The sequence below is a fragment of the Athene cunicularia genome, assembly GCF_003259725.1.
Source record: "Athene cunicularia isolate RWA chromosome 6 unlocalized genomic scaffold, athCun1 chr6_part2, whole genome shotgun sequence".
NCBI classification, from domain to species: domain Eukaryota; kingdom Metazoa; phylum Chordata; class Aves; order Strigiformes; family Strigidae; genus Athene; species Athene cunicularia.
In genome coordinates this window covers 4,878,411-4,904,688 of record NW_020799106.1, presented here as the reverse complement: position 1 = coordinate 4,904,688, position 26,278 = coordinate 4,878,411, and the positions used below count along the sequence as shown (strand labels likewise).

General features: G+C 39.0%; 1 protein-coding gene across 2 annotated transcripts; it reads right to left on the bottom strand.

Annotated features, from left to right (window-relative positions):
- Window positions 1–845: 845 nt before the first annotated feature.
- LOC113481847 (solute carrier family 22 member 15-like) lies at window positions 846–24,963 on the bottom strand. 2 transcript variants are annotated; one of them, XM_026851805.1, is made up of 12 exons: window positions 24,954–24,963; window positions 24,028–24,434; window positions 20,185–20,317; window positions 19,356–19,520; window positions 17,588–17,717; window positions 15,644–15,865; window positions 13,888–14,028; window positions 12,125–12,210; window positions 7,885–7,993; window positions 3,446–3,518; window positions 2,787–2,954; window positions 846–1,823 (listed from the first exon to the last, which is right to left on the bottom strand). In XM_026851805.1, exons 2-11 carry the CDS (start codon window positions 24,151–24,153, stop codon window positions 2,787–2,789), a joined length of 1,353 nt encoding a protein of 450 aa, XP_026707606.1. In that variant the 5' UTR covers window positions 24,154–24,434; window positions 24,954–24,963; the 3' UTR covers window positions 846–1,823. The 2 variants fall into 2 exon arrangements, with proteins under 2 accessions (XP_026707606.1, XP_026707607.1); XM_026851806.1 differs by having other exon boundaries at window positions 846–1,818; window positions 2,791–2,954.
- Between the last annotated feature and the right edge of the window lie 1,315 nt (window positions 24,964–26,278).

The window sequence follows — 26,278 nt, the reverse complement described above, 5'->3', positions numbered from 1 at the left end:
AAAAGATCATTAACTTCTTTTTGGGACACATGGCCTTCTGGTCATCAATCCACAAAATTCACGGAAGCCACCCCAGGCAAAGAATTCATTAATTCCAGGGCAAATAAAGCAGAAATAAGACATGTTCAAAATGTAAATAATCTTTGTTTCCCGTTTTCCACATAATGTGGAATAAAAGGCAGAGGAAAAATGCACTGACGCAGCCTGACAGCTATGACAGGAGGAAGAAATAGACTCCCAGCACATAATGGTACCTTTAAAATCCTCCTGTTCCAAATCTCGTCTCTGCTTTGGGAATAAAACGTTATATCATTCTATTTCGTATTAAATTTTATTTCTTGTAATAAAAAAAAAAAAATTAAGTCAACAGTAACAAAACTTGGTCTTTACCATATCCCCGCTGACCCAATTATCCTTTGAAGATGTATAATCCATCACTATGGTTATAAATGTTAACGCAATGGAAGACATTAATATTATTCAGGAAAAAAAAAAATCAAACACTCAATTCTAATCCTCATGAAAGCAAAACATTAGAAAAATGGTGAATAAATAAATGATCAGAAGATAAAAGTTTGCAGCATATTCTATAGGCTGTTTGACATCAAGCTTCAGCCCCGGAGGTTAAGTACACACACACACATGCACCCACACCGGCATGGGTGAGCGTTCATTTGCAGAACTATTATTTAAGTAGGGAACTTGCTCAAAATCCAGAGGCCTTTGAGTAACCTTTCTCCTATCAGATGCATTAGATAAAGGACCAAAATCAAAACTGCACAGGTATTCTTCAAAAAGCGTGGGTAAACAGCCTGGAAAAAGCAGCACTCATAATACAGACGTTGAGTAATTTTCTTTTTAATAACAAAATTGTATTGGCCATCAGAAAACTGTAACATTTGTGATGCATCTCTTCCAACATAAATATATTAACTGTTAACCAAACACACATGTCACCCCTCACAAGAACAATTTCCAATTTGTGTGGAAATGTACTGGATTATATACTCTTACATATATTATACAACAGATGACTGGTGTTCAATAATTTCTAGTTCCACATGTACAGCTAGAACTTAATAACCTTTGTCTAAAAGGTTACTCATCCTCTCCTTTAAATGTACCTCCTAAAGGCCTGACATCATTTTTCCAACACCATATTATTTGTAACTTGATGTATCTGTTCACGTACAACTGTATTAAGAAATTACTTACTCCTACAATAGAACTCATTTATTCTCCTTTCAGATCTCCTGTTCAGGTTTCTTATGCTAGACATAATAAGGCCAACAACTCAAAAAAATCTTTGGTCTCTTCACACTGTGAGGTATACCATAATTTAGAGGCAAAAAACCCTCTAGAGAAAACTTGCATATACAGGATGCTGTTACTTTTCACAATTACAGCTTGCCTGAATATATAGAGCCATCTAAATTTTAAATTATATACGTTACTTCAATTACAACATTACAGCTTAATCTGAAGCTAGCAATTACATTTTGTAAAATAAATTAATACTTCACTTTAAGAAGTCACAGAGAAGTCCAAACATCCAAAGTATGCTCTTGTTAAGTCATTAAATTAAGGCAGAGATTTGTCACCTCTTTTCTCACAAGCTTTGATCAACTTCTTCCACCTTCTCAATCTGCCTCCAGATAAAACTGTTCAACATGCTACAAACAGCGTTATACATGAGTCCTCCAACATTTCCTGCGAAATACATACAGCAAGAATCTGCCCTTCAATTGTTATTGCACCTTCTCGGTGAGTCTTCAATTTCCACCACAGACAGGCCTTCTGAAACGTGTTTTCTTCTAACTGTTAAAAGGACGAAAAGTAATTATCAAAAAAGTTTACATGTGTTATTTTTCTTGTCCTATTTTATAGGCTAATATTAAATGTGAAAACCAAACTTCATTGACTTTTTTTTAAACATCAGAAGTGAAATTATATTCAAAAAGCCCCAAAATTTCCATTTCAACTGAATGCAGTATTACTATGTATTAGGCATAAAAGGAAAGCATAATAGTGTGTATAGTATGATAAAACTGATGAAGTACAATAATTACCTGATAATTAACAAGAAAAAAAAACGTAAGGAAAACATATTTTTTTATATCCACACTAAGCCTTCTTAGTTCTAAGTTAACAATTCCCTTCTTAAAGGAATTTCCCTGCCCACTCCCTTTTAAAACTAATTCTTTTGGGAAGCCATTCCCAAACTTATGGGATATACTCCAGGTTTTCTATTCTACTACCTGTTGAAACAAACAGAACTTTCATTTCCCAATTCAAATGTTTTATTTAGTGCATATCAACAACAGGAAAACACTATAAATAGCTCTAACCCAGGAGACTAATGAAGGAGAAAACACTTCCTCAGCTATGTATTAATTTTAGATTATGTTCCACTACAAAACATGACAAAAAGGCACAATCCAAGACATGAAAGATATGCCTAGTTGTTTTACTGTAAAAGCACAGGAATGTTGCTGAACATATTGTCCCTGATTATTTTAGACTGCCTTTCTCAAATTTGTTTTCCTTTAAAGCAACAAAATAGTATTCATTTACATATTATTTAATGCAAACAGGTAAAAACTGTTAGCCTTCTTGTCTTTAAGAGCCAAACAAAAAATAAATTTAATCTCTACTGAATGCAAGAGAAAGATGGCTTCAAAAACTTCATGCACACATTCATTCATGCACAATCTAAGCAATATGCACTAAATCATGGCTCCCATAAGATAAAGGGGAAAATAATGCAAAGCTACAATAAAAAAATATTACTCTTCGTCTTCAGTTTTAAGCACTTGGTATTTGGAACTCTGGAGATCTTCGATGGTCTCGGCAATTGGCTTATTTAGTGTTTCTGGCAGAAGGAGAGTCAGGAATCCCGCGGAGAGTCCACTGATTCCAAACACCATGAATGGTACAGAAGGACTAAGAGATTTCTGAAATTAAAAATCCACAGTAAAAACCCAGCATTGTTTCCTGCTCTTACAATATAAGGCCCATATGAACTGCAGTCAAATCCGAAAGACCGCAACTTCTCACTCCAGCAATTTGTGCAATTAGCCATATACTGGTAGAACCAAGAAACCCAATAAACATCCTTTCACAGGAACAGCTTCACAGGAAAACTGTATTTGCCTAAAGAGTCAGATATTGAGTGAGCCTTAGCAGTACCAAATACATTATATGACAATCATTTCACTAAGAAATCAAATGCTAACACAACACAGAACATTAGATTGTTTCCAAAAAGGATAAAATACTAGGTATTTATAAACATATTGTTCATTAATTCTTTTAATTATTTAATTTTTCATAAAAACAAATTGGTCTTTAAGGAATATAGGCATATGTGGTACCAAAGTCAGCAAAGTGCTTTTGAGAGAATACAGTAAATCTGAGTTACATAAAAAGTAGAAAATAATCTTACCATAGATGGCACAAATGGAGCCAAAACGCCTGCAAATCTGCAAGACATGGAACAGACACCCAAGCCAGCATTTCTGTTTCAAACAAAGGATGAAAGGTTTATAGTTTCAGAAGCCACAACTGAATCATGCATGAACATGTGGTGGCACTGCTTGCTTTTTTTTTTTTTTTTAAAGTTATCAATAGTCTTCATTTAAAAAAAAAAAGTAAAGATCTCTAGCAGTTACTCCAAAGGTTTTTTTACAACTAGCTGCTAGCAAGGTAACTCACACCCTTTCAAACCCCAGCAAAACCACCCTGTTGCTCAATTCTTCACAGAAATTTGAACAGAGAGGTTTTCTAACCTGCCATACAGGGCGATTTAATTGGACATCCTTGTGCTGGAAGGGGAATAATTTCAATATCTGGCAGGATCTTCAGAGGGGAGATCCTGAATGCTATCTCCAGCTCAGGCCATCAGCTACAGCCTCTCTTCTGCCAGCTCAGGTTGCACAGATGAAAAGTCAGTGCTTATCTCCAGCCAGAAAATAGCTATCTGCCAGAGTCAAGCTTGAAAACATCTGGCCTAGAGTGGCTGCTGAATTCTGGGCCCCCTTCAATTTTCAGACAAGTTTAAAACAATCTCATCTAGACTGTGATAATCAAAGCATGAGTAAGAACAGCAGGATCCTCTTCAAAGAAAGTTACAAAAATCCTCAAAGTCTTTCATTTCCCAATCAAATGCAAAAATGTTCCATCTCTGCATCACTCCTAAATACGGTATTTAACAGCCCCTTCAGAGGCTGACATTGGCACCAGTCACCAGGGAGACAGCAAGAACAGGCTCGTGGTGGCTGTTCTATTCCCTACATCTCTCGGTTGCTTCCTCTCATTCATCATCATCCTCAGTCACATCACTGAGCCAAGCTGCTCCTCCTCACCCTGTTTCCTTTTCTTCCCCCAAAGAGAAGACGACAACGACAGGACTAAAGACAAGCAGAGAGGTGACATGGGTCACTAGAACTGCCCACCTGCATGTCCCTTCCTAACGGCCCTTTGCACAGGTTAAGGGAAACAGATGATGGAAGGAGCTGATGAGACACCAGAGACTTTGGTGTAAAAATAGACAAAGCAACCTTTTCTCTCATCAGGTCCTCTTGGGAAAAGGAATGCAGCAACCCATGCTTCCTCACACTGAGGTGGTATCAACCCAAACCCCACAAGACAAGGCCAAGCACCTCCCCTGTCAGCAAAATCCCTGAGCAGATGAGACACACCAGCACGTGTGAACCATTCATTCAGAAGCCTCCTTCCCACTGACCCTAAACCAGTCCCTATCCAGAGGGCTGATGGCTTCTTTCGGTCTGCCAAGGGGGAGTAGGGCAAGAGGTGATCCTAAATGCAAATTGTGCCATTTCGATCCCAATGCAAAATGAAAGCTGTTATAAGACTTCGGGATACCTTTAATTCAGCATTCCACAGTCTGGGTTATGCAGAACAGTATCAGGGTATCCAAGGGGAAAAGGCATTCTCACCCAAGAACTATCAGCTGAGACTTCCTGAGGTGTTGTGCTGCCCACAGCTGGTCACCATCTCCCGTCTCACCTTACTGCCCCACTTTCACCCCCCTCACGGGAAGACCCACTAAACCTGACTGACTGCACGTGTCCCTACGGTCCCACGGAGCAAGCAGGGAGCTATGCCAGCCAAAACAGCTCCACAACCAGGGTCATCTCATCAGCTGGGGGCTTTGCTCCAGCCAGTTTGTCGGGCTGCAGCTGCCTGGCAGATGACCTGTGGCACACCCCGAGCTGTGCCACTTGCCCAGCACAGTCCCCTGAGCAGGGAACAGCCCTGCACAAACGTAAAAAACCTCTCTGCTGCTGGCACCTACAATTGCACTAGGCTCACCAAGGACTGCTCTTCAACAGAAAGAATTATGGAGAGGACCTTGTAAAGAGAGCCAGAGGTTAAAAGGGCAAGTATTTTTAAAAAGTACTAATTTATCTACCACCACTGACATTAAGGGAAAATACAGTAGTTTCCCCACTGTAGAAATAAGCAAATAAGATTTCCAATGCTGTCTTAGACAGTCCAGTGGTCCCACTCTTCTTTCACCCATCACATACAAGGACATCATCATTTGCAATCATCTTATGAAAAACATGTGTTTTTACATCTCTGTTACTACAATATGATTACATTTTGTTCCCAAAGACAACCTTCCTTTCTGTCCAACATGCAACAGCAGTGATGTTTTCTATTTTTAACTTTTTTGTTCTCCAGTAGGTATTTTAAAGACACATCAAAAAGGAAAAAAAGCCCAAAGCATGTACACACTCTCCAGCTTGCAGCACTTCCCCATTCCTAGCATGAAGTGTATTTGTCATTACTCCATGTACTAGTTAATTAAAAAAATATACCTAACAGTCCTCATGCTCAAATAAGTAGGTTTAAATAAGGAGCAGTAACACTGAAGACATTTAATTTGTCTGCAAAACGTCCAACTGGACAAAAAAGAAAAACACCAAAAAATAAATTTATTCCACGTCCTCTCCCCTTTGAGCGATACATGTCTCATCACAGGGCACGCCTGAGCTCCGCTGCCAGGGAAATGCCAGGATCCCTGCGAAATTTTGCAAAGACCACCAGATGGTGCTGATGCTTTGCTTTAAATTAAACACTCACCCATCACTGCTTTTCTTGCATAAAATACAGTATTTGCAGTTAAAGTACCAGAGAGATATCAAAACATATTTTTAAATGTATAAACTGTCAGATGTGAGGAATGTTCATATAGTTTAACGCAACAGTTTGTCATATTATTAAACACGAGTGGTCTAATAAAGTTGCTAATTTCTTAACTGTCTTTACTCTTGCATTTTCATCGCTAGCTGGCTGTATCTTTGACACACAAAGTTACTTTGTCAGAATATTAGTGCAGATTCTCAAATGAAGCAGCACTTGATTAATAATTTTTTTTTTTTTAATTTTCCTAATCACAAATGCTTAGTTTCAAAGACCCAAAGACACTACTGTAATCTCTGCTAGGTATGAGCTGTCACATACTTGGCACTGAATGTCAGTGGGACTTAGGAACTCCGAGTAACATGAAAACACAGTGAAACAAGCAAAAGCTGAGGAATTAAAACATTTTTCAGGTTTAATTCTCCTGATTCGCAACTCCAGTAAAGCAGAGGGGACAGGAAAACAAAAAGTAAAAAAAAAATCCACTTAAATAAGGCCTTAAAAAGTCTGTATGGGGAGAATAAAAACAAACACCCACATATCATTTCAGTCAGCGTGCTTGGGGCTTGCATATTAAACCTAAACCTGTGCCAAGAATCACAAGCTCAGTATCTAGAAACAGTCAATCCACCTCCATCCTCACAAGTTTTACTGCAAAAACTGCATTCCCAGTCTAGCTTTGATGCCTCTGTAAAATATGGTAATTTGTAAACCTCAATAGAAACAAAAAAAAGCCAATCCAAGGAGTCACCCACGTAATTATTTCCCATCCCCAAAGCCCTCAGTGTCCTGGAATCAAGTGATTTATGTCACCACCCTAACTACCTCTACGGTGCTACAGGACACAGCTGGGACACCCTCCCACGCCACATCAGCTTTCAGCTTCCCTGCTCTCCAAAGAAGGCTCAATTTCTGCAGCAGTTCTGGACTCGCTATTCTTGAGCAACTACTGCAACAGGGCTCGAATTGTGAACACGTACTTAAGAGTACCATTCAGAAAAATCACATGGAACCAAAATGGGGGCGAGAAGAACAAGACTGTGGTATTGTATTTTCCTACCTCAGCTTTATCTTGGGACAACAAGAGAGAAACCTGACATACAGTTCATGACAACTATGAAAAATAGTTAACTAAGGCTTTAGCTCACTTGTTCATGAATTAAATAGTGTAAAGCAAATTACTGTCATAGAGAAAACATTAAAATTAATTGCATTATGAATATTTAATTAAATAACAGCTATAGAAAACCACTTGCTTTTCAGCAGGCAAACAAACATAATCATAGGGAGACAGAAGTATACAGAAGGACTGTAAATAGTCCTTACTGCAGAGTCTGTGTTTATGATGAAGTTTGCATGCACTTCCACCACATCATTAGGCTTGGTTTTGCACCCTGTAATTTTACTCCCAAAAATCAATAGTAGAAATGAGAAATATGACACCTATCATTGCCATGTAAGAAGTTGGGTTTCATATTTTTATTCTGAATTCAGACCTAGAGGAAGTTGCCACAAACAGCCCAGTAAAGTGCACTGGTGCAAAACACATTACTAATAGGAGAAGCCCTTCCAACCCCTGGCAGCTGCTGTAATTAGAGGAAGAACTCATATCAATATATTTCAGGTAAAAATAGTTACAGATAAGCACACCAGCAATCGGTATCACTGTGCATGAGAAGTATTTTCATTCCCCCAGGAGCTCTGTTGAATTACCTCAGTACTGTTGGGTACAGTTCAGATGTATAAATATACACGATGTTGAAAGCGGCGCTGACCATCATTTTTCCACATAAAGCTAACAAAGTGGGACTGAGGAGCAGACCTTTCAAGAGAGAGAAAAGAAGCTGTAAGCATAAATAGTCTGGTTTCTTACTCTTTCTCACACAATTCTGAAAACAACCAGTCCTCTTTTAAGAGACTGTCGTGCAAAACCAATGTTGCATCCATAGGTTTTTCAACTACAAGCGAAAAAGCAGTATCTCTGTTCTTCCCAACCATTTTAAGAGCTAACACAAGAACAGATACATAAAATTGTATCCAGGACCAAGAAACTCTGACCCATTCTGGGGGGAAAATATAAACTATCACAGCTCTAAATGGACTGCTAACACTTCCAGCTCTGCAGTCAGAACACCCTATCAGGTAACTGCGTCTTTTGACAGACAACATAGCCTCCGTGACTAATCTGTTAGATAAAAACCATAAAACTTCTTAATTCACCCTCAACAGTTTTTATTTGCTGCCCAAGGACATCCTGTTGGGACTTAAAATCCAACAGCTCTGTAATTGGAAAGAACAAATGTCATTGCAGCCCAGCTTACTAATGGACAGAGTTTAGTTGGCTAAACTGAAACGTGCATCTTTTGAAGTCCAAAAGAAACCTGGCTTTCATGATCCTGATTTTGGTTATGGTTATCTTTGCACCACTCATTTTAATAAAGTGAGAATTCTTTTTTTTTTTAAGCATGAAGGAGAATGAATGCTCTGATTAGTTGTATTTCAGGTTCTCTTCCTCAGCACCGAGTTCAGCATGTTTCAGTTTAGATGAAATGATGCTGATTAAGTAATGGGAAAGTCTGATTGCTGCTCAGTTGCTTTTCTTTTAATTTTGTCCTTGAATATTTTCAGTTCTATTCATATGATCAAGTCAGATTCTATTTCAACTGAAGCAGAAATTAAATTGTACATAAACTGAAACCCAGAAACTTGATTTAATTTCTTGAAGCGTGATACATTTTTGCAGTTATTTATGTAATCCATGCAAAACAGATGCAACATTTTCATCCAAGTCCTCCTTTTCCTCAGTAAGGACTGGAATACTACATACACTTGCCAGATGTAAAGGTGTGAACCTGGTCCTCAGATCCCTGCTGTCAGAAAGCTGGGACATCCCTTCTCTTCCATCAACCAAACACGAAACGATGAAAAAGAGATCTGTTATTCTCAAATATGTTTTAAAGCTTGCTGTCCCTCTCCCAGGGAGACTTACATTGAACTCTGCATATCCATGTATTAGAAACGTAGCATTAGTGCACTTGCAAAGTTTTGGTCTTACTATTAAAACAGAAGAAAGAGTCTGTTTAGACAGAGAAATTAGTGCTCAGAGGCTCAGGAGTGGATTTGAAGTGCACTGTCTCCTCCAGGCTCCCTCCCACAGGGAATTACTGTGGGATTAGAAGCCTACTGGAAGTGCACTGCACGCCAGCTTCCTTGTGTAAACCAGCCCAGACACAGTCTTTACATTTTCCTCAGTCTCAGAGCATATTTTTAGCAATTCTTGCAGAACAGTCCATTATTTTCTTTACATCTAGAAAATGTAATGCCATTAAGCAGGAATGCACTTTCTGCTATGAGGAATCTGCTGACCATTTAGAGGTCATTTCTAGGTCCAGCCAAGCACATCCATGCAGCACCTTCAACATTTCTATTTCACCTATTTTCTATTTCATCTATTTCACCTAACACCCTTTCACTTGAATGTCCAATAGCAGTGGTGTGCACTGAAGCATTACAGTCAGGGCAACTGTTTCAAACTTTGGTAAAAGGCAAAATTGTAAATTCTTAGAAAATTCATGTATTTGAATTTTATTGATAAGTGATAATCTTGCATTAACTCAGCTTTGGAATTTAGAAAAGGAAAGTGAGGGAAAAATAGTAACAAATGATGCTGATGTTTAACACCACCTAGAACAGGACTTGCTCTGTGATTAAGTTCTGATGCTATCAATGCCATTAGTAGTCTTGTTTGCAGTGCCATTATGTAGATTCACCTGCCATCTTCATAAGTTCACTTAAGCAGTACTTTTGAAAAGTAAAGGAGTCTTTAAATTTGCTTCAAAAAAAACTACCCGCCAAGGAAGGGCATTTCTCAACACAAAAGGAAATACCCAACATTAGCAAAAGCTGAGGCAAAATTGATTTGAGGAACTGCAAATTTTCTTTCTTTCTTCAGTGGAAAGCATATCAATGGAAGTCACAAAAAAAAATATTCTGTTCAGCACAAGCAGATAAATCTAAACAGAAGTTAAAATCTAGTTCCCCCTAGACTAGAAGTCTCCTTTGCTTGCTACAGCAGAGCAGACACAAAACGCAGATTTTTCCATGCTTTACAACAGCTTTTGAAAAGAAAAAATATTACGGCTCCATTCTCCCCATGCTGTCACTCTCCCTCACCATCTTCCAATCTGATACTCACACAAATTAATTGATGAGTTCTAAGCGATAAGGAAATATAGAGCTGAAGGGATGTATCAGTTTTTACTTAATCACTGAGAGATTTTTCGTCTCAAATTCAGTACACATCTTTAATAACAGAAATGTTCTTGGCTTATTCCATAGGGAAGGTGATGTGGATCAGGTTCTTATTCACAAGTTAGCAGAGTTATTTAGAAATCGAGTGAAGGTCATAGGCATGAGAGGCAAGTGCCCACTTAGTTATTAAAACCTTAAAATCCTTGCAATAAAACCAAGGAACTTATCAATCACTCACAAGAACAAAGACTTAGACAAACATAAGAAGCCTTCTCCTTTGAAATAGGAAGGTCAGACTAGAGATGCAACAACCCTCATTTCATCCACACTGACTCATCTTCATCATGCTGGGAGCTGAATTCCTTTCTACTTAACTGACACAGATCACTCTGGGCCAAGAACCACAGGAGAAAGTAAGACATTTTAATGGGGTTAAAGTCAAGTCGACTGGAAAAGGCAGAAGACTTCCTGAAATTTAGCAGCTCTTCAGGCATTATTACCCTATCCTGATTAGTCACGACTGGTTTTCTTTAATTTTGTATGAAAATATATAAAAAGAAGCACAAAGAGCGAACTTGTTGGAACAAAGGAAGAAAGCGTCTCAAGAAAAGAAGCAACAAAATATCTGAAGACTTGAATTAACACAAGCATGGCAAATAGGATTACGGGGTATTTTATCTCGGTCTTTCTTCCTGAGACTCTTCTGAGATCAAATTGAAATGGATGCCAGACAGCGTATATAACTGTTCAGGATAAGCACAACCTATAGAGTGCTGCCTTGTAATCACATCACTGCTGCTCCTCAAAACACTGTTAAGGCGAAAGCATTTCTACTCAAGAGATATGAAGAAAAACACAAGCAGAGAGAGGCCACTTCAATCTGTTAGTGTCGCACAGACATAACTTTCAGTTGGTAAAATACATATCAGTACAGAAAAGTTGGGACTTGAAATGGAAAGAAAAGCAAAAATACCAACTCAAACAAACATGTCACTGACAATGTTAGAAAAAAAACACATATTCTGAGAAGAGAAATGTACTTGATGATACTCCACTACTACCATGAACTGTCCCCACAACTGCATAATGCAGCAATACACAGCACGAGACTGAGGAAAGCAGCAAGCTTCTTGCCAGACCTACAGCTTCCATATTGCAAATCTGACAGACATTTCTCTTTTTCAAGTACAACATTTTTTTATGGCTTTTTAGTGGTTTGGGTTTTTTTAATGATTAATTAAGCTTCTAATTCAGGAAAACCTCAGTTCCTATTTCTATAAATATTACATGCCACCAAGCCAAATGTAAAATTAAGCTTGGCAAGATCCAGCCAAGCTAACATTACACAGCACTGCAGCCTGGCTATTAAATCCAGTATTTTAAGGTAAACTGCTTAATAGTGATAAATGTGATAAAAGTGCCAGTATTTGAGACAGAATGTGATAGCTTGGTCTGACCTTCAAAATGCCAAGGGCTCCCAAGTCAGACAAACTGTCAATTAACAGGGTCAAATGATGCCTGTAGGAAGTTAAAAGCAATATAGACAAGACCCTGGGTCCCTAACCAGCCCCAAAAGGAAGAGACAGGGAAAGAGAGAGGTATAAACGGACAGGGCTTTAGGCCCCGAGATACTCGGGGAAGCTGTTTTGTCAGCCTTTATCCTAATTAACAAACAACTCCTTTAGCAGCACTACGTACTTACCAGTGTTTGTTGGTAAAAACATGGTCAATATACAGGCAAATCCTGCAAACACCAGAAAACATGTCATAGTTTTACGTCTCCCAGACCTAGAAGGAAAAGAGCACCCAGATAAAGATGGTAACAAAGTCCTTGAGTATTTTTTGAACACCAACTAAAGTACACAGCAGCATTAATAGCAGTTATAAACCTACTGTACCTTGCTAAGTGCTTCAAAAAGCTTTCCTATTTCTAGTCAAGTTTTGATTTCTAAGCTACTGAATTTGTACTGAATTCCCTGAGAAGAACCTTCAGCAACAAGAACACGTAGACTTTGTCTTCTCTGTACTGAGCGAGGCAATGGGCTCTGTCACCAAGAGGGTATTACAATGCATACACAAAAAGATCAATTAATGAAAACGTAATTCTGATCTGTATGCCTCTTTCACAACTTTGCATAAATATATGCAGTTATGACACAGTGAAACTATTCTGAATACTTTTCTGTCCTATAGTATATACATGGAAACATGCAAAGGCTATTTCTACTGATTAATGTTTCAAAATAAAAAAACCCAACAGGATAGAAAGTCATCAGCCCATCTCCACATCTGCCATACTTTAAATATTTCATAATTATTTGCAAAGGACAACAAATAAAGATATTAGTAACAGTTTGGAGGCATGTAGAAATACTATACATGCTTGTTACTTCATGAACTCTCACAGCTATTTCTAACTACTACCCCATACCAGTAGAACTACAGTTTATCTGTAACAAACACACAACACTTGTTTTTAAGATCGTCTAAGTATTTTTTGCAACAAAAAGCACTATACTGGTCGCTAAAACTGAATGAAAACAAGAGCTGGCTCATCACATTCTGTTTTGCATCAAGTACTTAAAAGTACATATATACTTCAGGAAAACAAAAGCTTGAAATTTACGATTAATTTGACAAATCACAATGGAAAAAGTAATGAGGAAAAGGACTCGTGCAGTTTGTTTTTTAAATGCACGTCCTTCACTCAGGCTTCATGGGCTTGAGGTGAAGGGTGGCTGGTGGGTTTGATCGAGCTGACAGCTTTTTACAGCCCAAAAAACCCAGAAGTTGACATCCTCACCTAACTGAAGAAAATGGGATTTTTGCCACTGAGCTCAGGGAGACCAAAGTATCGTTACAAAGATACTCAAACTGAAGGTTACATGAAACCCTGAGCAGCTCTGGGTTGCCAGACTGTTCAGCCTTTTGAATTAAGTACCCACGTGGAGGATGGCCTCCAAATACACTGCAAAGTATGAAAATACATGGACATTGATCATTCATGCCTTAACCAAATCTGAACAGCTCTCACTTAAGCTTTTCAAAGAGAACTCTGAAGTAAAAACGAACAATGCTGAAAACTGCTTTCAACCGCAGTCGGTAGGCAGTACAAAACCAAGTCATTCTGAATAAAATACACAAGACACATATATAAGCTATAGATACTTAAATAACAAGGCTACTCACAATTTTTCTATAAACTGCAAACTTTTTTTTGATAACATTAATCATTGAAAAGTTCATCTCTGAGTAATTCTAAAGATGAACAAAACTAAAAAAGAGTAGAGGTAGAAACTCAGAGTCCTATTTCTGTATCAGCTGTAAAACCCCCTGCAGTAGAGTAAATTCCCAGAGAGTCAACACTGTTTAGAAACAGTGAAGTACCTTACTGAGAAAAATGTTAATATTTTTCTAGGCTATCTACAAACAGATGTAGAAAACTAGGAAATAAGTTTTTCTTACCAGGATTTCTCAATAAAAAACATGCAGAGAGGAAATGCTGGAACTTCTGCAAGACCAGAAAGAGCCACATTTAAATACAGATTTCCTCCTAATTCACCAGCATTTAAAGTTAGTCCATAGTACACAAAGCTGCAGACATACCTACAAATAACCACAAAAGTTATATTACTAACAAAACTAGCCTTTAGGGCTAAAAAAGTATTTAAAAGGTAAATTATGCCGAGTTATGGATTAGCTATATTGAGTTGCATGCTGGGAAGAGAACTCTTATTTTCCCCCAAAACGGAAACAAGGCAAAGAGAACAGTTCCTACTTAATTTCTGGAAAGAAAACAAATGCTCATATATATGCACAGGATAACTTTCAGAATGTTCTTAGCTTGCTTTTTTTCCCAGGTTATTTAATAAATCTAATAAGCTTAACTGTAAGCAGCCAACGCTTATCTGTTGCAAAACAATCCTATTAAAGAAAATTGTATCTACATCCCCTGCTTAACACAGAGTGTCTTCCCCAGAGCCAGGGAAGGCTTCCCCAGCAAACCTAGTCTCCCTTTCCTTGGAAAGCACAAAGCCCCCACATCCCTGCCCCACAAAAACCAACACTGGTTTGGAAAAGCCACCAGGTATTTCAAAGACATTCTGCCTGTTCCCTAGTCGCTCCCTTACTGTCTAAGGAAAATCTAGGCCAAGCGATGTAGAAAAGGAAGTTTTGCCCAATACAGGGAGAAGCAGCATGTCCTCCACCAGCCACAGCTGCGGGTAGTGAGCAGCAGCACAAGCAGATGGGTGACAACTGCTGTGACACCATTCCAACAGCACCACTCACTGTATCTCAACAGGGTTTCAGGCCACAAAACAGTGCTGCAACCTCTTCTTCCAGGAGGTAAGAATGCCTTTGTGCAACTGCTTATCACCATAATTACTTGTTTACCCAGCAGCAATTCAACAGTCTAAGATGCTTCTGGAAAGGTCCTACTGAGCAAAGATGTTCCTGCTGCTCCTCCCACGTCCTGCAAAACTCTGCTTACCCCACGCATCAAACTACTGATTTTTCTCAGCTACATCCTGACAACTGTCTCAAATGACATTGAACTTTAAAGCAAAAACTTGTTCATACATTTTGGAACAGAGCTGCTCCTCCAAGAGATCTTAGCTCAAGCCAATCTGCAACAGCAGCTGCTGTAACCACCAACCCAACACCCTCCCCTCCGCAGGGCTTCCCTCCACTTATTGCCAATATATCCTCCTGAGCTTCAGGACAATTCTTTTTTTTTCCCCCAAGTTGTAACACTTCTCAAGACAACACCTAATATATATCTATCTAATATATACCTATGCAATCTGTATTTTATCTTCCCCATTTTTCTTACTCACTGAACCTGTGCAACGTGCTTTTGGGCTCTTAACGCCTATTCTTACTCTAGGTCTCTACTGTTGGCTAATCCATCTTTCATGGTTCAAATACCCACGCTCTCAGTAATTTCTGCTGCAGCTTCTCATTTCACTCAATGTAAATATCATGTTCTCAGCAAACTATTCCTTCTGCTTCAAAATCTACTAACACACTGAAAATAAAATGAAATAATAATGAAACGTCAACTTTACAACACATCATTTTAGATGATTGTCAGCCATCAACCAGCAGATTTACAATTTAGTTTTTGAGGGAAGAATTTTTAAAAGAAAAGGATGAAAATTTTAATCGCTTCCTCATGTTTGAGTCATTCACAGGATCTCAGTGTCTTGTTATCACGTACCAGATGTACATAAGTACGACGGTCTGCCACCGAAGGACTGGGTGTTTTATTAAGTTCAGGATGCCAGGTGCCAATTCATCCTTTCTCAAAGTTCCTGCAGTTGGTTTTAATTTTAGAGTTAATCTCTCTTTTCCATTACCAAGGGCAATATATTGCAACACATCTTCAGCGGCTGCCGTTTTCCCTTGGGAATACAGCCATCGTGGTGATTCTGGGAGCGTACTAACAGGAAAGAACAGAAAATCAATTATGACAAGTTCATTCATATGAACACAGCACTAAATTCAATCCCTCCATTTTGCAGATCAATACTTTAAAAAAGAACCGATACAGAATCCAGAGCAAAACGTTCTATTTGCACTGTTCTGCATATTAAACTCCACACACTCTGATAATAACACAGTCACCCTTACAGAAGGATTCTTGGAGACGCTTAACAGGGCCCTCAGTTATGTTAGTAAAGTTTAAACCTAAATCTTGATTTCTGCTGAACTGACTTCTGAAGAAATGCTACACTAATATTATCCAGGCAGCACCTCAAATCCCAAATATCTCAACAGCTCACACAAAACTTTTTTTACACAAAGTTTATTTTAAGCTTCTCCCTTATGGGAAGGGCTCTGACTTGGAGAGAAGAGGAAAAAACCATTACTGGGGAATTACTTGTCAGGTGCCATTACCAGCTCATCACTGCCTGCATGAGTTTTAAATCTCATTCCCAAGTATAACCAGATTATTCTTGTCTACCACAACTTCAGTTCACGATTCCCATTTTTTTCAGGTTGTGGAGTGTGCTGCTGTCTTTATACAAGCTATAAAATAAGGAATAGAGTATTTTTAACTGAACATTTTCCTGGTACTCCTAATAGAGATACACATCCTATAATCAGACTAATCTTTCATTACTTCAGAGGATCACAGTATTTTTAGTATTTAGAGGAAGTAATTTTGTTCCCATCAGAAACAGAACACCACAAAAGAAAATATATTATGCAGAACTTTTCCTCAGTCCAGAAGCTTTGTTTTCCTTGAGTACAAAATGATGGGGGGTGGGGGGGTTGGTGTATTCTTTAACATAACTTATTTCAAGAGCAGATATCTAAAATATAATTTATATTTTAAAAAACAAGTAAAAATCAGGGGTTTTTTTCTGTCTATGCTATATGCTAAACATTCCCTGTATTAATGTGCAGACAACCTACTACACTAATTCTTTTATTTCTTGTGCAGCTTTAACTAGTGATCAGAAGTATACAAGGTGTATTACTTGATATGTTAAAAGAATATTTCTTAACAACATAGGCCAAAGCTTGCACTTTTAATTTCTTAAATATTGGTGAATTTCATAATCATTGTTACCATAACGTCCATGTAAGAATTCTAAATGGGACCACCCAAGCCCAACAGTGCTAGGAACAGATACAAGGGACCTCAAAATCAAGCAGACACATCGCATACCACGCTAAAAGGGCAATTCCAAGCGCTCTCACTTATTTCCATTGGCACGCATGTGTCTCAAAAAAACTCTAAAATCCCTCTAGGATCGCTTCCAAAACTTCTCAAGCGGCGAAGCCCTTTCTTGGCAGGAGGCAGCGTTCCTGGCCAGTGCTGCAGCTCGCAGCCTCTGGCAAGCCTTCCCTTCCCCAAGCAGATTTGTAATTGAGTTTTATTGGACAGCTGGCACACAGCTGCTCTTTGCAACGCTGCCCACAACTGTAACAACATGCAGAAACACAAGCTTATCTTCTGGGTAACGCTGACCTTCTGCTTCATTGCAAACTGCTTCTTCCTTCACAACACGATTTTTCTCTTGCTTGGTTCACAAAACCATACACAAAAAAGTCATCCTTGCTTATACCCCTCTCAAATGATGACACAACAGAAGATTATTGTTAAATTGCTACATAGTTTTTCTTGTCATTATAATGCACGTGAACCACTTACAAAGACAGAAGGAGGAAGATGACTCCTGGACTGTTGGATACCAAGGCAAGGTAGCGCCACTGTCGTATACAGTAACCCAGTAAAGCATAAACAGCAATGCCAACAGCAAATGTCAAATTAGTTAACGAACCTGAAAATACAAGACCAAGACTGTGATTACTGAAACCACTGGCAAAAGAAAAAAAGTTTCTTAAGAAGAAACCAGAAATTCCTAGCCCGTGATATACCTAAATAAAATAGCAATTTTATGATGTATCTTTACAGCATTTGTGAACCAGCTGGCTTAAACATATTACACAATCCCAGTGAAGAATAGCATTGTATAAGTGTATGGGGGTTGCTGGGGTTTTTTTTCCCCCTTTCAAAAATGGTGATACACAGCTGAGAGCAAGAAATGAACAGAAACCGACAGACTAAAGAGAATACATGAGGACAGAAAGGGGAAGTGTTGAGCATGAACAATTTATTTAGGTCTATTAAGGCAATCTTGAATAGAGATGGCAAGCTGGAACAGAAATTGGAAGGCAGTTATAAAAGTACAAGGAGTGAGTTCAGTACAACACCAGCTGCAAGCCAGAGGTTTTTTGCAACTTCCAATGAACAAGCATAAGTAAAAATGTTAAAAACATGGGGCCAACTAGAACTCCAAAAGCCTAACAACAAACCCTCTGCAGACTAACACAGAAGATCTTGTACTAACCCAGAAGCTCTCTGCTATCTCCCACCAAGCCTAACTCCCAGCCAACACCTAGAAGAGCTTCTTCAGCCCTGCTGAGCTGCCTCCAGCAGCTCCCTCTCCTTCAGCCCCTGGTCAGTTGTCCAGCACCTCTTTCTCAACAGCTGAGCAGAACTAGAATAAAGCATCTAGAGCAACAAGCAGCAGGAAAAAGACTGTCTCTTCGGTCCATCAGGAGGCTGGCCCTGCAGGGACAAAGGCCAGGAGAGCAGAGAGAGACAACAGGGCAAGGGGGAAGAAGGGGTGGGAGAGAGAGAGAGAGGGCATGAGTCAAAAAAGTGAACCCAGGAGAAAAAGAAAATTCAGCTCTTTTTGAAAAAAAAAAAAAAAGTGGAAAGCTATAACTAAACACAACTGCCTCCTACATCACCAGGAGTCTAAAGACGAAATAAGAAAAATAGTAGAATGAGGTAACTGAAGTAGTAAGAGAGAAATACGCTTACAGCCACAACAAGTCATCATTTGGACCAAGTTTTTCTCCATGTTGTGCTAGCCAAAAAGGTGGTACAGTCTGAGCTACTCCAGCTTTACAACAGTCTGACATGCAAGCGTTACATTTATTTTAAGCCTTGGCAGTGGCATATGAAAAAAGACATTTAAAAATACTGGACAGTCAGCACATTCAGCAGTAGAAAAAACAGTATCCTGGCCCTAAGTCATTTTGTGGTGAAGGGAAACTTCAGAACACGTTCAAGAATACCTGCCCAAGACACCATACAGCACCGTTCTGAAGTTGGCAGGATCTGCCAAAACAGGTATTTTTTATCATGTTTTGCAGTGTACAAACCGAGAAATTTAGGAGTCAATGTACTGATTTTAAAGCGCCAGCTTTGATATTTATCAAACAAACTCAATCCCATCTTCCTTATCCAGGTACACTTCCTACACAAATTAGAAACTGGATGACTCACATCACACTTTCTGACTTACACTACAAACTGATTTTACTTGGCACAAATGTACAATGTAAGGTACTGATAGTCAGAACAATACATGGCACAGAAATAATGATAAAATATTCCCAAATCCCACCTGTAAATGACCAAAATGATTTTCCTACATATTCTTGTGTTAGGACAAAAGACACAAGAGCCGTTCCACCATTCACAATTCCAACAAAGAAACGTGAAACTGCAAATACGTCATAATTCGGCGCTAATGCTGTGACATACCCAAAAACGACATCAAAAAATAGACCTGCAGAGAGAGAATATAATGTAATTAGTACTTATGCTACAGAGCGTGAACTCAGAAGAAAGGCAGGGACCCCAGTCACTGACTGTAATGAGTAGTCTATAGTACTCATCTCTAACCTCTTGCATTCAGGTCCTTTAAATCACACCATGTGAAAATTACATTCATTTTCAAGTCACACACTTGAGGTCTGCAATGCCAAAGATGATGTTTCCTTGAGACAACGTTGTCATTCAACACTAAACCCCTCTGGCTGCAAATGCAGCTGGAAAGCAAAACACCAGGACTTGAGTAACCCAATCTAAAGATGCTCAGGTAAATCATTCTCCCGCTCAAAAAAAAAAAGCAAATTATTTTTATCGGCAACAACATGGTTGGGCAGTGTGTGGAATACTGTGCTCCAATAGTGACAGTGATAGCAAAACCAAGTGTTTTCTCATCTCCCATCGATATTCCAGTGACCCCTACATTGCTCAGCGCACTCATACTAACCAATTTTAGTGCTGCTCTACTTGGAGTGAAACCCTTCCACAAATCACTGATTCCACATCACGGACAGAGCAGGTGACCCACGGGCAGCCTCCAGGTAGGGTGGCCCACAGGCAGAAAAGAAAGAGATGATGTTATCCCTGTAGAATGCTTAAGAAAAACCTTTTAAAAACCTTACCTGAGATATACACTGGTTTTCTGCCCAGTTTATCTGACAAAGGGCCAAATGTGATATTTCCAATAAGCAATCCAGCAAAAAATAGGGAAGATGCAAGGCTTACTTTGTAGGCTTCTTGTTCGATTAGGTACCACTGTCAAAAAAAGAATCTCCTTATTGTTAAAAGTATTAACACCAAGTTGCTGGCTTCCTCAAAAAAACTATCAAAATTCTTCTCTTGCCACTTCCCACTTCTTGCTTTATATCCAATTAGAGTTTTGATCAAAGTTTGGTAGGTAAGACAGCAGTAGTCCTATTTTTTCTTCCCTAAGAGTCTCACATCTACCTTCTCCCCCCCAAGAAATTTCATTATAACACATTATAAGCTTTTAACTTGATAAGTATAGTTAGTTGCACCCCAATTCCCAAGCTTTGGCAAGGCAACTTATCTCAAGATATTAACACAAGGAAAGTCTGCATTGCTAACAGCTTGGTCCTTTCAACATTGACCAAGTGTAGCTATTTCAATGAACAGGTAACAAAAATTATTCATTAACAAGAACAGCTCATGTTCACTACTGCTGTACTTGAAGAGTTAATGCTGTGCAGCAATGCTTCCGGAAACAAGAGTAATCTCTGGTGCTTTCCTCATCATGTACATGTTGAAATGGTGAAGAGAATCAGGAAGGGATTATGGGAAGATGTCCTTGTTTATAATGCCTACTCTGATCATTTGTCTTACTATATACATGCATTTATAATCAAAAGTCAGAAACAAATGATGGGTTTCTTTATAAAATGGACTTTCTACCTCATCCAGAAGCTAAACTAAGGCAGCATAATCAAACATTGGAAGAAAAAAAAAAAATCAACTGACAACAGGTTGAAATCAGAGTGAAATTTATGGTATTTCCTGACAGAACAAGGCACACAGACAGCTTATGCAGGCCCTCTGCTACGAACAAGAATCAACACTCACAGGAACGCACTGTTGAGATTACAAACATTGCTGGCAGCATGAACTTGGGAAAGAATTGCAATCAGAAAATCCTACATGATTTTCAAGGAAAACAATTTAACTGATTCAATGCAAAGCTTTACCCAAAGAAACAGTCATTATTTGAGTATTTCAAATAATTCCCAGTGTATTTACTGGAAAATTTACTTTCAAAAAGGTAGCTGAGCATCAGGCTGACTTTGTAAATGACATGTGCAGTACATCCTTTGGGAAAAGGAAGATGGACCCTAATCCCATTTGGATTTTTTTAAAGAAGTAGGTGGTTTAAAACAAACAAACAAAAAAGCCTAAGAGAAGAGGCCCATGACCAAAATCCAATACAGCAGACTAGGACCACAGCCCTGAAGTGTCTGTCTTGAATTAATATAGATCCCCGAAGAATATTAGGAATTTACTGAAACTCTTACTTATAACAATCTCAAGAAATGTGCTTTTACTCAATCAGAACTCAAAAGTGTAGAGAAGACATGGCTCCATCCACCCCATAACCCAAGCAGTTACCTGTCCTCTCCCCATCCAGGAGACTGCAGATGCACTTGTTTAGTCCAATGGACCCAGTGTTCCAGCAATTCAGTTTTGGGGGACTTCTGGATACCCTGGGAAGGTAAAACTCCTGTGCAGCAGCACTTGCAACAGGTTTCTACTATACCCCACTGGGTAGTAGATCCTACCCTATCACACTAGATAAGGATGTAACCCCAAAACTTACGGTTTAACTTTTCGAGGAGACTTCAACAATTAAATATTCCTGGGCAGGAATCCTCACCTCAGGAAACCTCAAATATAAAAATATCACAGCATGTACTCTCCAAGGCACAGAGCACTGCTGGCTTAAGTCCCTCCTCTGTGCTAGCATGCCACAGCATACAAATCTCACACTCCCAGTTCTTGTCTGCAGACTGTTTCAGGCTGATGCAAGAGACAAAACAACTTTATGGTCCCGGATGTGGCTGTAAAAATCAACTTCCCAAAGTAAAAGATGATTTCTACACCAAATGTAGGACATTCCTGAACTCACCTTCCAAAGCATCAATTGTTAAAGCAGGGGACTGAGTCGATGCCAGACCAAGAAGCAAAACTGCATTCTCCATGAACCAAGCCTGAGCTATTATTTACAAAGTCTTAGTTAGACAAAATTAATTACAAGGATTAGTTCTTGAAGCAGAACTGATAGAGCTGCTCTGCAGCGCTGTTGACCTCCAGAACAGAACAGTGCCCCTGCCAAACCACAACACAACTGAAAATATTTACAGTTTAAGCTCCATCAGCAAAATAAAGGAAATGAACTTTACAAAAGCAGCTTCCTCTCTCAGGATAGAGCAAGGGAAAATTCGATTGCTTTCACAAACTGTTACTTGTGCTGCTTTAGCATGTCACTGGAAGATGCTCATATTTTAACAAGTCTGATAAAATAAACTGTGAAGAATATAACTTCTAAAAGAATACGGCTATCTACTTTGTTTGCACAAAAGGAACTTGTTAAATATTTGTCAAAATTAACTGTGGCTTGCAAACAAAAATGCTGCCAATTTTGCTATCACCAAAACAGACATCCTCTCAGCTCTTTAAATCCACGTGGCAGTTTGGTTTAGTTACCAGACCGCTAGCATACAGAAAAATATTAACCAGCATCTAAAGATTCTATTAAATGATTATTAACGATATAGTTTTAAACATCTTACAGTAAAGTTACTGAAATGAAAACATGTATTTGTTTTGATGAGCCTTGAGAATTACTACATGTTTTGGAAATAGGGACACCAGCCTCTACATTTACAAACACAGTTAAAAGTTGCTGATTATACAGTTAAAATTTCTGATTATAAATTAAGCACTGCCCCATATCACGCATCCTGCTAAGACTCTGAAAGCGAAGGGTGATCTTGGAAAACAGGCTAATCAAAAAATATTTTTCTGACAAAGGATATGATCAATATTGCATCATTCCTCCTTATGTCTAGTCACTACATCTCTCCAAGATAACACGTTACACTGTCACATTTGGGATAATGGGAAGGAAGCAAAGATTTGATATCAGCTATACCCAGTGCTAACCTGCCTTATACGAGTTTACTGACAACCACCCCAAGAATCCCATCAGCAGGACTCTGACAGCTCAGCTGCAGGCCAAGTCGCCCACGCGGCCTTTTTTTCTGGCACTGGCAGCGATGCTTCAGTCACTTACACTTGCCTGAGTGATTACAGCCCAGGGACCAGCAAAAAACAAACGCAGCCTCTGGCACAGAATTCACAAGGCATGAGGATGAAGGGTCAAGCTTCTGTCCCACTCAGCAAACTTCAATCTGTTTCATCTCCCACTCTCACCACGCATTAAAATACCCAGACATGTGGTGCACGAGTTTCATTTTCATACTAGTTTTAATTTTTAAGATCTATCTGCTGTGAGAAACTAACACAACTCATGGTAAAGCTCACACGCACAGCAGATTGTGCAGACAGGACAAATTGAACCTTTTCTTGGTAGAAAACAGGCATTAGGAGGAGCTCATCCTGAATTCTAGAGTTATAAACTGTAATTAAATGACTGTTGTTCACTAGTAATGAGATTCTAAAACACCTGAAACTGAAAACAACATAAATAGGATACAGATAGTTTAATATAAGTTAGTATTAGATTTATGTTACAAAAGCTAAACTAATCATTTAGTCATATATTTTCAGATTTTAAAATAAGAGAGCCAGATGGTTGGGTTCCAACACTTTTTAACAGTATAAGCAAAACTTTACATTAAGTCTTCCTCAGCTTTTACAAGCGCCACATCCCGCACTAGTGGCAGAAATCCCAGGAAGAGGAAAAAATGGTCAGGCGTGATGGAAGTACTTGCCTCAGTTACTATAGATGTGAAGTTGTCGACAAAATGGATATGCCTGGCCAAATCAGCTCTGCTTGCTGCAACTCCTTCTTGGTCTATACGATACTCGGGCACAGCTCCCACAAGCACAATAAGCATGGACTGACAAGCCACGTATACCTTAAAATAAGACACAATCACTTACCATAAAAAGTCTCGAAAAGACCTCAGGAATACTGTAAGCTTTTCATTAAGCTAACAATTAACAGTTTCCCTCTCCCCAGCATCACGAACAGAACGCAGTCAGTCTACTACTTTTAAATCCCCAGATGTGACCACTGAGGCTGTTGGGAGCAGCAGGTACCACACCAGGTACCAGTGCACTTTCAGTGAAAGCTTCATCTCCATGTGCCTCCTTTCTGCTGCAAAGTTGTTCAGTTCTTCAGGAAAGGAAGACGTTAAAAACTTCATCACAGTTTCATAGCCGAAATCTAACACTTATACCAAGGTTATTATTTTAAAAAATAATAATTTACTTCCTATACTCAAAGGATACAACCTGTAGTGACAAGTCAAAAAAAAGCTGAAGTTTGTATTCTTAAAAGTCTCTGCTAGTTCTTTCAATGGAACAGACTGAAATCTTAACCTGATCATTAGAAAAACTAGAACGTGCAGGAATAAAAATATTTTCATAAAGAAACCCTTACAGGAATATGTATCCATCAATATGGGCTTCAGGATGTTTTGAAAGTCTTCCAGGCTTTGGATGTGTTTTTATGTTTTTAACTTAAAATAACATTATCCTTAGGCGTATCCACTCATCAGTGATTTTCAAGACGTTACCACTGACCGAAAAGTTTTGAATCTAGATCAGCCTCCATCCTTAGGCCCCAAGCCTTTGGTGGTGCATCTGGCGGGACGTTGTTTTCATGCGCTTTTATCTCGTGCTTACCTTTGACGTTCTTGCAGAACCAAGTTATAAACAAGAACCTGCCGTCAGCACCATCTCCCACCCGCACAACAGTGTTTTAATTCAAAACGCAGAACTGCACTGACAGGAGGAAGCCTGTTCGGAAGAAACTAAGCGAGTGAAACATGTTTGCCGGCGGGGGTGTGGGCACTATTTAAAGCCGGCACCCTGCATACCGCTTCTCACAAGAGGTTTTAAGATTAAAAAATAAACCACCAAAAAAAAAAAAAACCACAAAAATAAACCGGTTGCTGTGGTTACACTCCCATTTCCTTCCAAATAATTTCTGAGCTTCCTCATCCATGTCATTGCAATACATTAGCAGACAGGAGTGAAATCCTAGGCTGTGTGTGAAGTCCTTACAGTCTCCGTTTCAGCTGCTTTCATGATTCCTACCCTAATTCAGGCAGGGCAATCTGTGGCTGAACTCCAGCAAAAGCAGGCAGACTTACACAAAACAGGCTCCTGGTTTGTTCCTGAATACATCTACAGAAAGGATGAAAATAATTTTGGAAGTCTACTGATTTTACAAAACCTGTTAGGTTCCCCCTCATGTTCAATCATCTGTTTTCCCACGTTAGTGTGGAAAATACACAACACTTACAGTCTCAAATAAAAAATTTTTTAAAAGCCCCCCCAACTGTCACCATTGCTGCATCTGCTTCATCTTGATCATTTTAGCATAGGACATACATACCAGCACTATTTTTGAATCACCAGATAATTACTCATTCCCTGAGCACATCTCACCAGCAGGGATACTGCTTTTAGCCCATATTTGTGAACATCAACTAAACATTAGTTGAACAATTAAAGGAAAACTCAGCATTGTTGTCCGACATCCACAATTTCTCCAGTAGGTAAGGGGTTTGTACTGTATGAACTGTTCTGACATAGGAACTGAATCACTGCGAGGTCCCTTAACAGTCTGTGCTTCTGGAGGGTATTTTCATAATGTTTAGGAGACAGTAGCAATAAATAGTCGTTTTTAAGGCTTTATCCTCAATTAACCATATCAAGAAATTCTTTCCTTTGAGGCAGTAAGTCAGGAAGCCTTGCAAAAAAGGCCCAGAAAATATGGTTACTGAGGTGTCTGCTTGGCTTTGCTAGGAGAGTTAACAGCTTAAAGGCAGGTTTGAAAAAGGAAAGGCCCAAGTTCACTTGTGCATCTCCTTCTCTGGGTTACCAGAACTCTGTTCAACTAGGAAATACAAAGCAATATCCATTTGCATCAATAAATACAAGTGTTTTAATTAAAAATCCAACCATTCCCCAGGAATACTCTTTTGGGAGACTAAGATCTTAGTTTTAGTT

What these genes read in the sequence shown, in the direction of transcription:
- LOC113481847 (XM_026851805.1), bottom strand. Translation starts at nt 24,153, where the DNA reads ATGCTTATTGTGCTTGTGGGAGCTGTGCCCGAGTATCGTATAGACCAA. An exon ending in ATCATTTTGGTCATTTACAG is followed by an intron (nt 17,718 to 19,355) that starts GTGGGATTTGGG and finishes TTGTATTTTCAG; the next exon opens with GTTCGTTAACTAATTTGACA. An exon ending in GTCGTACTTATGTACATCTG is followed by an intron (nt 14,029 to 15,643) that starts GTACGTGATAAC and finishes GGTTATTTGTAG; the next exon opens with GTATGTCTGCAGCTTTGTGT.